At 30.1% G+C, this 13,751-nt stretch overlaps 1 protein-coding gene across 1 annotated transcript in view; it reads right to left on the reverse strand.

The window, feature by feature from the left end:
* LOC108776455 (potassium/sodium hyperpolarization-activated cyclic nucleotide-gated channel 3-like) overlaps positions 1 to 13,751 on the reverse strand; it is a 143,082-nt gene that overhangs the window by 71,218 nt on the left and 58,113 nt on the right. Inside the window, 1 exon segment of the mRNA XM_018543071.1 lies at positions 11,918 to 12,048. Within this exon segment, the coding sequence (XP_018398573.1) occupies positions 11,918 to 12,048 (131 nt within the window).

Consider the following 13,751-nt stretch of genomic DNA (forward strand, 5'->3'; position numbering starts at 1 on the left):
TATATATATATATATATATATATATGGCAAATTATTATATCATTTTCGAATAAGAATACATGAGTATCTATAAAAAAAAACAATAGTAAAAAACTTAGATGAGAAAATTTAAAAATACACATTCGTCTACGTTGGTAGACCCACTGTAATTAAAGAAATTAAATTACGTTTTTTCAAACCCCTGTTCCGGATATTCGAAATATCGCTCGAGTGTAACCTTTTCTTCGGTCTAGAAACGCGCAAAACCTTTTCTTCAAAGTGCAAGGAATTTTCAAAGCTTATGTTTCAGTCTAGAACTGCGCCCATCCTTGGGCAATGAAGCTGAGTAACGGCCGCTCCCGAAATTACAACGTCAAAATTACTGGCCTAATATATCAGAACACGACTGACGTAATTAAGGAAATTGATGTTGCTCCGCCCTTGGTTACTCGCAAAATACACCGGTTAAATTATAACGCCGCAAACTACGCATGTGTCGGATGAACTTTGAGCCTCACGATAAACAGTCTTGCTAATCTCAAAATATATAATGAGAGTTTTTTCGTCTTCATATATTACATGTAAGTGAAATGTAGCACAGAATTTACCTTTTTAACGTTGAAGAAAAACTATCTTCAAATTCACAGTCTTGAAATTTTGATCAAATGATTGATAATGCTACATGAATTCAAGTAACAATACGATTTAGCTAGGAGCTTACAAGTGACGAAGTGACACACATACACAATATGTATATATATATATGTATATATTATATATATCTCAGAAAATACAATCGTGAATAACTAGTTTCCTAACACTCAGGTTTTATGTGTTTAGTATAAAATGTACCTAATATAATCTACATTTACGATGTAAACTACTATATTTTACGTATCTATATAAATCTATATATGGATCATTGTTGCTGCATCATACTGCATAAAGCCTCTATCTCGCTTACACATTTTTTTCAATATTAAAGCCAAAAATATTAACAATTATAAAACTTAATTATTTTTTTCTGTATTCTATTATTCAATATATATATTTTATGTTGCTTGTATTGTTTACGTAAAAGAGATTTATATAAACTTAACATAAACAATACATAAATATAATCATGATATACCACATAACACTGCTAACAATTCCTTTCGTCCTATAAAAAAATATTAGTACTTACGAAACTGATAACACGCTACGACGGAAAGGATTTTAACGATCGCGTATTAATTAATTGAAGTGCAAGGTGCGTTCGTTGGAAATGACGGCTGTTCCTCGGCACATTGATATTACTATCGATATTACTATCGTAATAGGATAGGACATAATTAGTAAAATTAATATTGATTTATACCACGGCCATACAGCTGGACAAGCGTGGGTCAACGTACTGTCAAAGTTCGCGTTAGCGGCAGGTTTATCGCTTCTCAATTTACCTTGTCCGCCTAATTTCATAAAATCAACGTTATCCAGCCCCACGTGCAGTTTCACGCTCTGCCTTCGGGCTGCTCGTCCAATTATCTCAACTAATCTCACGGAGAGACCAGTCGCAGCTGAGTAATTTACAGTATATACTTATTGGGTATAATGCGCAATAATTTGTAAATGAAATTTTCTTTTATACCGACAAGAAAACACTCTGGTAAATGTTATCTCCCTTTCTCTCCTTCTCTTTCAAAAAGGACTAATAATTTCAAATATTTCAATATTGTAAAATAGCTTAAAAGAGAAGCTACGTATTTTAACTGAAACTTGCTATAATCAACCCATAACTTCTGACGTATTTTGAGGAACATCGTCCATAATAAAGTTTAATCAAAACTTTCGACAATAAAGTTTCAAACTTCGTAATAATATAAAAAAATTTCAACATAAAATTTTTTTAAATATCTTATAAAAATGGAATATCCAGCTTTTTTACGTTTCCTAATTACGGATCAAAACAAAATTCAATTACGTGTAACTCAACTGAAAAAAGAGTTGTAGTTATAGTTGCAGTACAACTGTACGAACATTAAAAGAGAACGCGATATAACTGTTCGATGATCAACGTTTACACAAGGTATCAAATACACATATCTATGTGCATTCATATATTATATAATATATATATGCTCTGTAGATAGCAGACAGTTATGACATTTTTGATACCACAAATACCACGACATGTTTAAAGGCAGAAAAAGGCATTTTTAGAATGTTTCTCTAAGGAATACAAACTTAAGAACAAGAACTTAAATCAAATTTGTACTTTGTTATACACCTTAGCAGCTCCGACAGTGACTATAGAAACGCGATAAGAATGTACGTATATAAGTTTCACGTATATCCACTTAGAGTTTTGTTTACATCTTGTTAGCGAGAACTTTATTTAGACAGTCGCTGGAAAACTTGTAATAGCTTCTACTGCCTTTTTCTTCACAACAATGTAGGTTTCATCTTTTCCCTTTATGCTTTTCTACATGTATTTCATTTCGGGAAAGCTGCAAGAGATTGCTAAACGCATTCCACTCGATAAGTTTTAAGCACGTTCCTTTTAGATAACTAACTATGCTCGCTAACAAAGGCTGGCTGTGTAACGTTATTTCCACTTAACCTTCACCACAAGCGTAACACTCTAATAAACTATTTAATGACCGGCAATTAAAAGTGAACTTCACAAACGCAACAACATGGTCAGTAAAATCACGAGAGTTTTGTACCAATCGTGCACGGGGATGGACAATATTCGTGCAGGCAGTACCTAAATTGTCACGAGTATCCGGCTTGTAAACTTCTGCGAGTTCGTCGACGGCTATGACCGTTTAATGATAGCCAATTGTAAGGAGAACCAGGCGAACATTCTGTCGTAGTTCTGACAAATTAGAAAACTTCTCGAATAACTGTATAGCCGTACAGATAAATTGTTGACAGCGTGCAACCGGTGAAAATAGAGTTTGACGAATCATTTTAACAAATTTCTCGCTCTAAAAATATTCATACATTTACATTTAATTATATTTATTTATTAGCGGGGTTTTGACGGGATATTTAACTACAAGAACGTCGTATTAAAATTTTATTTGTGTCATATTCGCGTGTTTTTTTTACTTTCTGTTTAATATTTAAAATATTTTTTTTTGTTTTTGATACTGCGATATAGTCACGATAAAGTCCGAAACAATTCAATATACAGCCACTATTGTTATATGCCAGCACAATAACGATCAGTGCTCGTAACGAGATTTCACGCAGCTAAAAGTGAACGAGTACAGAATCAGAAGAAATTCTATTGCATTTCATATTTAATCGCTTGCGCTCCCATTTAATTCCGCGGAGAAAATTGCAAAAGTAAAAAGCCGTGAGGGTCACCGCGTCGTTGCGTCCCGCATTTTATATTTCCGTGATCTTATGAAATTATATTTATAGTATTAATCCCCATTTCGCAATTTCGCGTTCTACGTTGTATATAAGATTCCCTTCTAGAGTGAATCAAATCTAAATTGGTTTATTGGAGTAGGAAATGTATGTATAGAGATTTAAAGAGATTTTGGAATGGTAGTAGTATTATTTGAAATTTCTCAGTAAATCTACTCCTTTTTTTTTTTCAATTACAGTTGCAGTTTTTTTCTTTATGTTTTCATCAATTTGATCAATCTCATAAAAATGACTTTTTAAATCTCCATCGTACATTTCCATTATTTTGTCATTTCTATGTAATAGAATGCAGTTTGTTGTGCAAGAAAGTTACTTTTACAATTTCTTATTTGAGTATTGGTAACTCTTTTGTGGCTTCGTACTATGAGAAAACTTGTTAGATTAATAAAACTATTCCGAGATTGTGTGTGGTCAGTTACACAGAATTAAATTCATACATCGGATTTATTTTTAATACAATGTAAATTTAAAGTCTTGAAATTGAATTTATTTGTACTATTCTTTCTTTATTTTTAATATTCATACAAAATAGTTACAGAAAAGGAAATTATTATTGATATTCAACTACAAAATTGTCTATCTGGCAAAAACATTAAAAATTAATGTCAAATTCAGAATTAAAACATACTATAGAGATGCAAAATAATTATTTAGTTGTAAATCAAAATTTAAAATGTAACAAAACGTGTCGCACATATAATTTTGCAAAATTACTAAATTAATTCATTTTACGATTTATCAAACTTAATCATAAAATTGGTAATTTACTGTTAAATTTATAATGACAAATTGTATCCAATTTGAATTATTTTTAATCATTTCTATGGTTGCTATTGCGATAATAAATGGTCGTTAATTTATCTAAAATAATGGAATTAAATAATTTAATTTAAAAAAATGTATTATATTTGACTGAAATTTAGTTTATTATTTACTAAATGCATACGTTAATATAAACGTTAATGGACGAGCCACAGAAATGTACTGATTTACATTATGACAAACAGTGAGTTAAAAACAAAATGTTTACTATAATTACTATAATAATTTACTATAACAATAAATATTAATAAAATTAATGAATCAAATTTTGCATATACAATTTTATCACAATTCTGAATTAAATTTTTATTGTATATATTCCTGTTGCAACTTTCTTACAGTGGAATATATGGAAAAATATAAAGGAAAAAATACTTATATAATTACTTATATAAAAAATTACTTATGTAATTACTGTAATTTCCGAGCATACAAAAAATTTTTGAATTTGTAAAATAATCTTTTAAAATTGCTTCCGTAATATTTTATATATTTTGTCAATCACAAAAAACTATATATTTTTTCTTGCTATTAGCTTTTATTTATTCGTAATACGATGATGTGTATTGATGTTGCAACAAGCAATAAATAATATACTGACGTTACAAAAAGTAATAATATTTAACGATAGACAGGTAATTATCGCATGTATAACTTCTTTGCAAGTTGTCAAATACGCCATCGTCTCGCAGCGTTTTACTCACTTTATCGCTGTCAGAGTTCAAAGTACAATGAAAATGCAATTTAGTTTCTTTCTGTTATACAAGAAAATTTAATTTCTTTCTGGTGTTTACAACAAATGACATTTCGATTAAACTTTGATGGTATTAAAAAGTTAAGATATTTCAAATTAAAGAACATACAAAATAAAAGAGCCTTATATTATATTAATTTCAAATTAAAGAGATTCGTAATGTACAAACACGATAAAATTTTGCATATTGCGCTCACTCTGTGACTCGTATAATTTTCAATTTTTAAGACTTCGCTTTACGTGAGTCAAAATATATATATAATATGAAACAAGTATTAAAACTAAAATTAAATGTGAGTGTGCAATTTTCTCAGATAGTAATTTTCGTCAAATTCTTATGTCATTACGTCAAGAAAATTTTTCGCAAAGAACGCGTTCTGGATTCTCAACGATCCCTGAAGACTGTCATTAAACATCGATCTTGTCGGCTTCTCTTGTTCTACGAGGGTCAAGGGATTTATAAACCTTCTAAAGAGGATATTACTTGATGAAATAAAATCCCTAATTATAACAAAAGATATATATTTTTTCAGATTTTTTTATTTTCTGCTATCGCGGGATATGTAATTTGCTCTTTTTATGTAAATTTAAGGTTTAAGATATGTAAAAATATACAAAGTGTTGGAAAGAAACGCAAAGAGACATTTTGGTCCTCAAAGAAGACATAATATGAGCAATAAAATAAATAACTTCGTCTTATATAGGGCATTCCATCTCAAGTGTGACACTCGAAAATTTTTGGATTTTTGATTTGGCTGAAATTTTGATATATTATAGTATCCATCGCAAGAAGCTACCATGAATATTTCGAATTTCGTAGCATTTACGGGTGCCGACTTCTCAGAGCAGCTCTGTGAAACGTGGACTGTTTGTCCATGTTTGTCTACCCGTTATTTTCATTTAGCTTCTTGCGATGGGTACTATAATATATCAAAATTTCAGCCAAATCAAAAATCCAAAAGTTTTCGTGTGGCACACTTGGGATGGAATGCTCCATATAAGAAATATTTCAACGTTCTTATTATTTTTAATGACGTTTTATATACATTATAAAAATAGAATAACACGCGGTATTCTGGATAAGACAGAATAAGAGATATTATTTTAATGATTATGAGACGACTGTAAAGAATATTATTTCGCGGCTAACACCGTTGGAAAAATAGAAATGAAGTACGTATGTTTAATAGTGTACAGAAAATGAAACAGACATGCTTTCATCTTCAAACAGGAGATATAAAGCCATAAAGTAACACACCACAAAATATCGTAGTAAATATCCTGTACTTTACGGTAATCGAACAACGCCACAAGGAGCTTATCTGTACAATGGAAGGTCTCTTGGTTATATCTTTCATGGTTCTGGCGTATCTCGTGCGGCACAATGCCAAGGGAAACTACGATCGTCGATGGTTATTGTCGTAATGGTGCCCCGTCGCGCTACCGTTTAGCGGAAGGAAAGTGTTAACTCGGGAGTACTCATGCGAATTCGATTAATGTTAACTCTTTAGGTATGACCTGTTTATACACCCTGTATATTCAGCTAGGATAGGAAATTTCGGATTAAACAATGTTGCTAAATACCCTTCAATGTTATTTCAGGAATATTATATGTTATATTGATTTATATAGGTATATATAATTAATACGAGCAATGTATCGCAATTATGCATTTTGATTTACTCACAAATGTTTTCAAAGAAGCAATTCAACGTGCTGATAAATTAAACGATCAATATGCACATCTCAGTCATTCTATCCTTTCAATCAAAACACATTTTTGCACATGTACGCTTACGCAAAGGATTCCACAACTGTTTTACGATACTTTTAATATCATATTTTAAAAACCAATAATTAGGTAGAAAAAAAGAATACATTAAACTATAGCAATTTCAAAATCGTTATATGAAAAGGTCGAAGTCGTTTTCGAACTACAAAACTGGAATTGTTCAATAGTACGATATAAATATTCACATATAATTATTCATTATAATTACATTTAATTTGTTATTAAAAATTATTAATTATTATAAATTATGTTTTATTTTTTATAAAAGTTAAATGGGGATTACGATAAATTTAAATAAAATTAAAATTAAAAAGGTACAACTCAAATATTAATTAATAGCTTGTTTAACGTTTACACTGTTAAAAATAAAATGTTAATTTCAACTTAAATGGACTTTCTAAGACATGCAATTTTGTACAAAACAAATATTAATTTTGACATTTTTTTCATGTTTCAGAAAATTCACTGTTTTTAAACTAAAATTAATACTATATTTTTAACAGTGCGCAGTGTAATAATTATATAGTTAAAATAAATAGTAACTGTGTATTACTTTTATCATTCTATTATTTACATTTATGACATATATATGTACACACACACACTAAAAGTCTTGAAATATATTACTTTCTTCATCACAATACATATATATTTAATCCTGGAAAAATAGCGAGATCAAATGATCTCAAAAATTAATCATGAAAGAAAGAAAACAAAAAATAAAAAGGAGATAAAATACATTTTAATATTAACGATTTGTCTATATAAATTTTATATAAATATATTTTTATTTTTAGTATGTACATATAATAAACTTCATCTTCTTTTAATCTTCATCGTTTGTACAATATGAATACCATGAGAGACATAAAAAATCAAATAAAGCTTTACATTTCAAAAATGTTTGCATTTACTTTTGCTCATAATTTTATCTTTTGCTTCTTTCTTTTTTTATATATTTTATATAATACTTTATATATTTCACAATTTATATAAGCGATGAATTTGAAAATTTAATCGACCGTAATGCATGTGCCATTAAAATAATTACATAATATCTTCTAATGATGTTCTCTGATACAGCTTGAAAATGTTATTTATTTTGAGCTTTGCATGCTTGCATTCTTGTATGCACAATAAATCGTCAAATGCTTATACGTAATCCATGGTAAATATTGCTTTAATCTACCCTAGCCCATTCGTACACAAAGACAATGGGCGTGTGAAATGTTACATCTATTACCAAGTCTATTTCACTCTGTTATAATATTCACAGATTTATTATCATTAAAAATAAAATAAGGCGTACTTTTTCATTCACCCATACAATGCGCAGTAACGTAGTTATATCACCATGTTGATCTGCAAAATACAAAATCTGGATTATAACTATGCCCAAATATTAATATTTAAAAAAATAATCATTTTATGTGCATTAAATATTTCATCTGCTTCTCTTTTAAGTAGATTTAATAAAGTAACTACACATAATTTTCTCCCCAAAAAAATTTTTTTATTATAAACTTTTATAAATAAAAGCTTTTTCTTTAAGTATTACATAAATTATAAGATATAAGGAATTTAATAATTCAAATAAAGTAACAAATAAAATGATAAATAATATAAATTACTTACTCCAGAGTTGTTCAGCCGTTACATGATGCCTCTGCTAGGCCTCCTCCTCCTCTCAGATAGCTTCGTTGCACTCACACAACACTCGCGAGAACACGTTTAATTAAGATCGTGCGACACTTTGCACGACACTCTCGAATGTAAATTAGCGCAAGAGGTGAATTTCGAATGGCAGAGGCGAATCTCGAATAACCATCGTAAATAGACGCTGAAATTGCGTTACACAATTGACAAATATATATCAAAGCACGAAATAAATTACGATTGTCTTGACAGTTAAACGAATTCTGACCGTTCAATTTGAAGTCAATCTGTTCTGTATTTGTTTCATTAATGCCAAAAATTTCAAGTGACGGTTATTTTGTCATTATAATGAATTAATTAAAAATAATTAAATTACGCGCGTTGATAATCTCTTCTTGTATAGGAAATATACATGTATATAAAATATATATATAAAACGTTTGTTAAGACAATATGTCTTATGTCAATTTTATATTTGTGTATTTCGAAAAAATCTATAACTAATATAATTTTAAACGATATCTTTTCTTGAAAATTAAATTTAAGTCGTAATTAATTACAGTCACGTGCGTTTTAATTATTAGATTAAATCAGAATACGACGATCGCATGAAGCTTTGTATGAGTCTTTCAACATCAATCGTATATAACGCGTAATTTCGTAAAATAGAGATTAATATTAATAATTGAAATAATATATTAATTAACATTAAAGAGTACATTTAAAAAAGAGAATTAACAACAAAAGATATAATATATCCATTCGATAATTGCTTATTCTATTCCACTAATCAAGAGAAATAATAATAAATGTATTTATTAATACATTAAAATTTAAATTTCAAATTATTAAATGTAAAAGATATTATAAAATTATGAGTCAATTCTAAGCAGAATCGTAAAGCAGAATTGTAACTTGTTTTAGTAAAACTAGTAAAAATTTATGACTGGAGTTGTAATTCTATGCGTACCCCGTAAGACGTACGATCATTCATAAATATATATATCTACGGTTTCTCGTAAATCTTATGTCTAGCAAGAAGCTGTTTGTAAAAGTATTGCATAAAGTTATAAGCATTCCAATCATAAGTTCTTATAAGTTCCAATCATAAGTTAATTCGACAACAAGTTACGATCCTTATACGATTCTGCTTAGAATTGACTATTAATACCTATCATAGAATAAAGAATAATTACACTGTAAACTACGTAACGGAACAGTAAAATTTATAATTTTCGCATTACTTTTATATTTCAATTGTTATTTCGATGTCGAAAGACTAAATTACGCGAAACATTTTTTCGGTATATAACTGTCGTCTCGATACATCGTTAAATCAAGGAAATTAATTAATAAGGAGATTACGTTTGGAAATTGGTTAAATTAATTAATATTTTCTTATCACTTATCATGATCAGTTTTTAAAGAATAAGACGACGAAATATGGAGCGGTACATTCTATTATACAATCTTTTCGTTCGACAATTGGTGTCCAAATGATTAGCGCGAATTATTTATTTATTTATTATTATTTATTAATATTTATTATTACTTTTCTAAAAATGTTGACGTCTTGCATTTTAAGAAATTATTCTTATTATTTTAATAAATCAAGAAAATAAAATAAGATTATCGGGTAAAACAATCCATTTTGATTTCTTGATGTATTAAAAAATCATAATTTCATTTCTTTTAAGATATGAAAATTGAGAGAAGTTATAAATATAAATTATATATAATTTCCCCCCCCCCCATTATTTTCTATCAAAGTAAATTTTATTTTATTATCTAAGATATAAAAATAATCTTAATTGTTTATGTTACTTGAAAATTATTGTATTATAATTATAGCATTTCTATATTCGAATTTCTAATCTAATTAATCTCTAAAGTACATAATTAAAGTATTATAAGGTAGATGTGGAATACTTTGCGTGTGTCAGAATTTATTATCATTGAAAACAAATAATTTAATAAATAAAGGAAACATAACAATCAGAGAAAAATGATCATTATGTTGATCTCTAAATTATTTCATCTCATACAACTTTCTTGTCATTACTATACCTGTTATTTTTTTCAAAACAATTACTGCAATAAGAGAAATAAAATTTACTAAATACACGTGTAGTTGAATTAAAAAAATTTTGCAATAATCAAGAACTATAATGCAATAATTATTTTTTATGGTCATTCGGGCAAATTATTATATCTTTTGAACAAATACAAATAAAGTTAAGCGCATTTATTTGTGCAATCTTTCACTACGTAACATTTGATGATGAAATGAGAAAAACGTATGTTTGCGGGACGAATATCGAGAACCGACAACCGATTGAAAGATATAAATAGGAAACGAAAATGCGCGATGGAGAGAGTATTGGGTGCGCTAGTTTCTCGGGTCGAAGTGACCGCCACTACGCGCTCGCTTTTATGCCAGAACGCACCCATCGAATCGAGCATTTTGTGGGGAAAGCAGCGTACAGAAAGCGGCCCGGTGAGTCGTGAAATAACGAAGGTGCAAGGGCGGAAATGCGGATGCGGCGAAACTGCGATGCGGCGCAATTAAAACGGGGCTTGGACGCGGAACGAAGTGTCTATTTCCTGCTCGGCGTTAATTGAAAATGCAGTTATTTATCATGCGCGATGGAATGCGTTCGGGAAATCCGAAAGGGTGAGGGGGAACGATAATGGCAGGATGCCAAGCCGTAATTCGAACAACTTGGCAAAAAGAGATGGGGTCATATTTTACTTGTATGCTTCAAGAGATACAACAGATCTGTTACAAAAACTTATTTAGTTACGTAAAAGGTCCGATCCGCTTTACTGCTTTATATTGCAAATTTAATTTTTTATAAATGCGTTAAATAAATCACCGTGTGATTTCATGGACTTAAAATAATTCGTTTATTGTATCAAACTTTTATTTAATGGTGATGCGTGTATTGTTTTTTGTATTCATGTAATTTCTTTCACCTTCGCGTATTGCGCGGCAAGTTAACTCATAAATGAAATCTGATTAAAGACTCACACTCTAATGCTATTTATACTGCGCGCTCTGATTTAGCTTATTCGCACACTTTAGTATTTAATTGCCACCGTCGCGTAGACGTAGCGTATGAACTTTGTGAACTTTCGCGCGACTTGTTTTATGCGTCAAGTGGAAATCGTAAATCGTATTTCACGCCGTAAAAACGTATCACGTGTGCTGAATTATTTACAGTCATGAGCCAAGAGATGAATATTTTCGTGAGTTTCCTTTTCGCTTCTTACGATACTGGTGGGAGCGAAATAAAGTTTCATAAAATACGATGGGGATTCGAACGCGCGTCGTAATAAAAATCGACGCTCGTCGTACATAAAAAAAAGGACGGTCTTACTTTGCTTTCGTCGAACAAATTCTGTTTGCTTATATAAAAAGTTAAAGTACGACCTGCGAGCTAATGCAAAGAGATACACATACGCGAGGGAACTTGAATTGATCGACTCACCCTGAAACTCTTTCCGCGCTGCACTGACGGAAGTGACGATGTTTGCGACGTGACCCAACACCGTTGCGAATAACAGCAGACCGAAGAACAGCTGACCAATCACAAAGAGATACTCGCCCTTACTTCTCGGTCTGGAAAGGATAAAGGACAAAAATATTCGAGTTATTAAAGTACTCGGTTAATATTGCTCGGCTTCCATTTTTCATTTCTACGATTTTCTGCAACAATTGAACAGTTTTTGTGCAAGATAACCTTATTGTATAAATGCTCCTAAATTTAAACGAATACAAAATAAATACATTTCTTAAACTATATCATAAAATGACTCTCTTCGATCTCTATTAGATCTATTAATTGAGATCATTCGTTGCCATTTTTAATTAATAGAAAATAAAAATTGACTTCGAACAGAAATATTTTCTCTAACAAATATATTGCTCGACATAGAAATGTCTTCGGCATTTTACTATTTTTTCGCGTGAGTGCCTTCATTTTAAGTATACTAACAAAAATATTGAAATTGTTTATTTGCACTACGTATACTGACTTTTTTCGTTTTTTTGACAGTTTTTAAGAGTCCAACTAGGAAACAGTATTATCGAGCTTTTTTTCTGCATTCACAACATCTTTCTAATTGAAATATACCGCAGGTTTCAAAATTGTGGAATATATAATCAAAGTTTGGTCAGATATCAAGGAAATTGCGATATAATCGGTATGAATGCATTTTCGACGCTGCATCGCAGGAAGAATCTAAATACCGCAAAAAATTTATCAATTTGGTTATCGGTTATTTCGTTGTTTTTCTAGTGGTTTTCTTTTATTTGGGTGGTTTGAATATTTCGCATACACATTGTCATCGATTTTTATCAGAGCTACATTTTGTGACGTCTAGCGTCGCGATGCAGCGTTATAATAGAATAGCGCGGTGGTGGTTTGTCCATTGCTTTTTATATTTAAACTGCACGCAGGGTATCATCGCGTGAATACGTGGAATTACGTGTGGAATGTTATACGTGGTTAATGATAGTGAACCCGTGAGAATACCACACTGGAAATACGGATATAGAATTAAAACAAAAAAAAAAGTCGCGTAAGTGAAAATGGCCATATTCAGTCAAAGTCCTCCGTGTTTAATCATATTTCTAATCATATTTCTTTTGTGAATTTATACAATTTTTAGTTCAAGCTAACTATGCACTGGTTATCTGTCAGTTTTAAAACAGCTCTAAATCGAAGCCAGAGTCAATATTACAAGTAATTTAATAACTTTATTACTCATATAGACATCTTCGAAAGATTTCAATACAAAATCGGTAAATAATTTAATTGCGAAAAATATTATCTCGGTCGGGAATCGAACTCAGATCTTTTGCATTTTGTACGAATGAAAAAAAAATTATTTCTTGTAACTTTCATACACTTCTATTATGTATCTATCTGAGAATAAATATAATTAATAAATCGCAATAATACGAAAGATATTCCCACGACGTTTTCATAACGTTTGCAAAATTCTCGGATTTGTTCAAGACTTGGTGGGCCACAAAGGGACTATCGTTTAAATTGTTGCATAATATGTTTTGCGGCGACTAAAACAACCAAATTCCCTTTATATTCCAGGACAAACTTACATACTGCATTCCATATTTCATTTCGTACACTATTTACAAGATCAAATGTATCTTGCTGTATGAAAGCAAAACAGCATGAATAAAATTTACTTAAATGAATAAAAGTTTGCATATGCAAATAGGAGAATTTCATGAGGCTTTCGAGCGTTGAGAAATGTCTGGTCTCAATATGTCAACGATATATTTGTTGCGCAAAATTT

The sequence above is a fragment of the Cyphomyrmex costatus genome, unplaced genomic scaffold, assembly GCF_001594065.2.
Source record: "Cyphomyrmex costatus isolate MS0001 unplaced genomic scaffold, Ccosl1.0 scaffold36, whole genome shotgun sequence".
Classification (NCBI taxonomy): domain Eukaryota; kingdom Metazoa; phylum Arthropoda; class Insecta; order Hymenoptera; family Formicidae; genus Cyphomyrmex; species Cyphomyrmex costatus.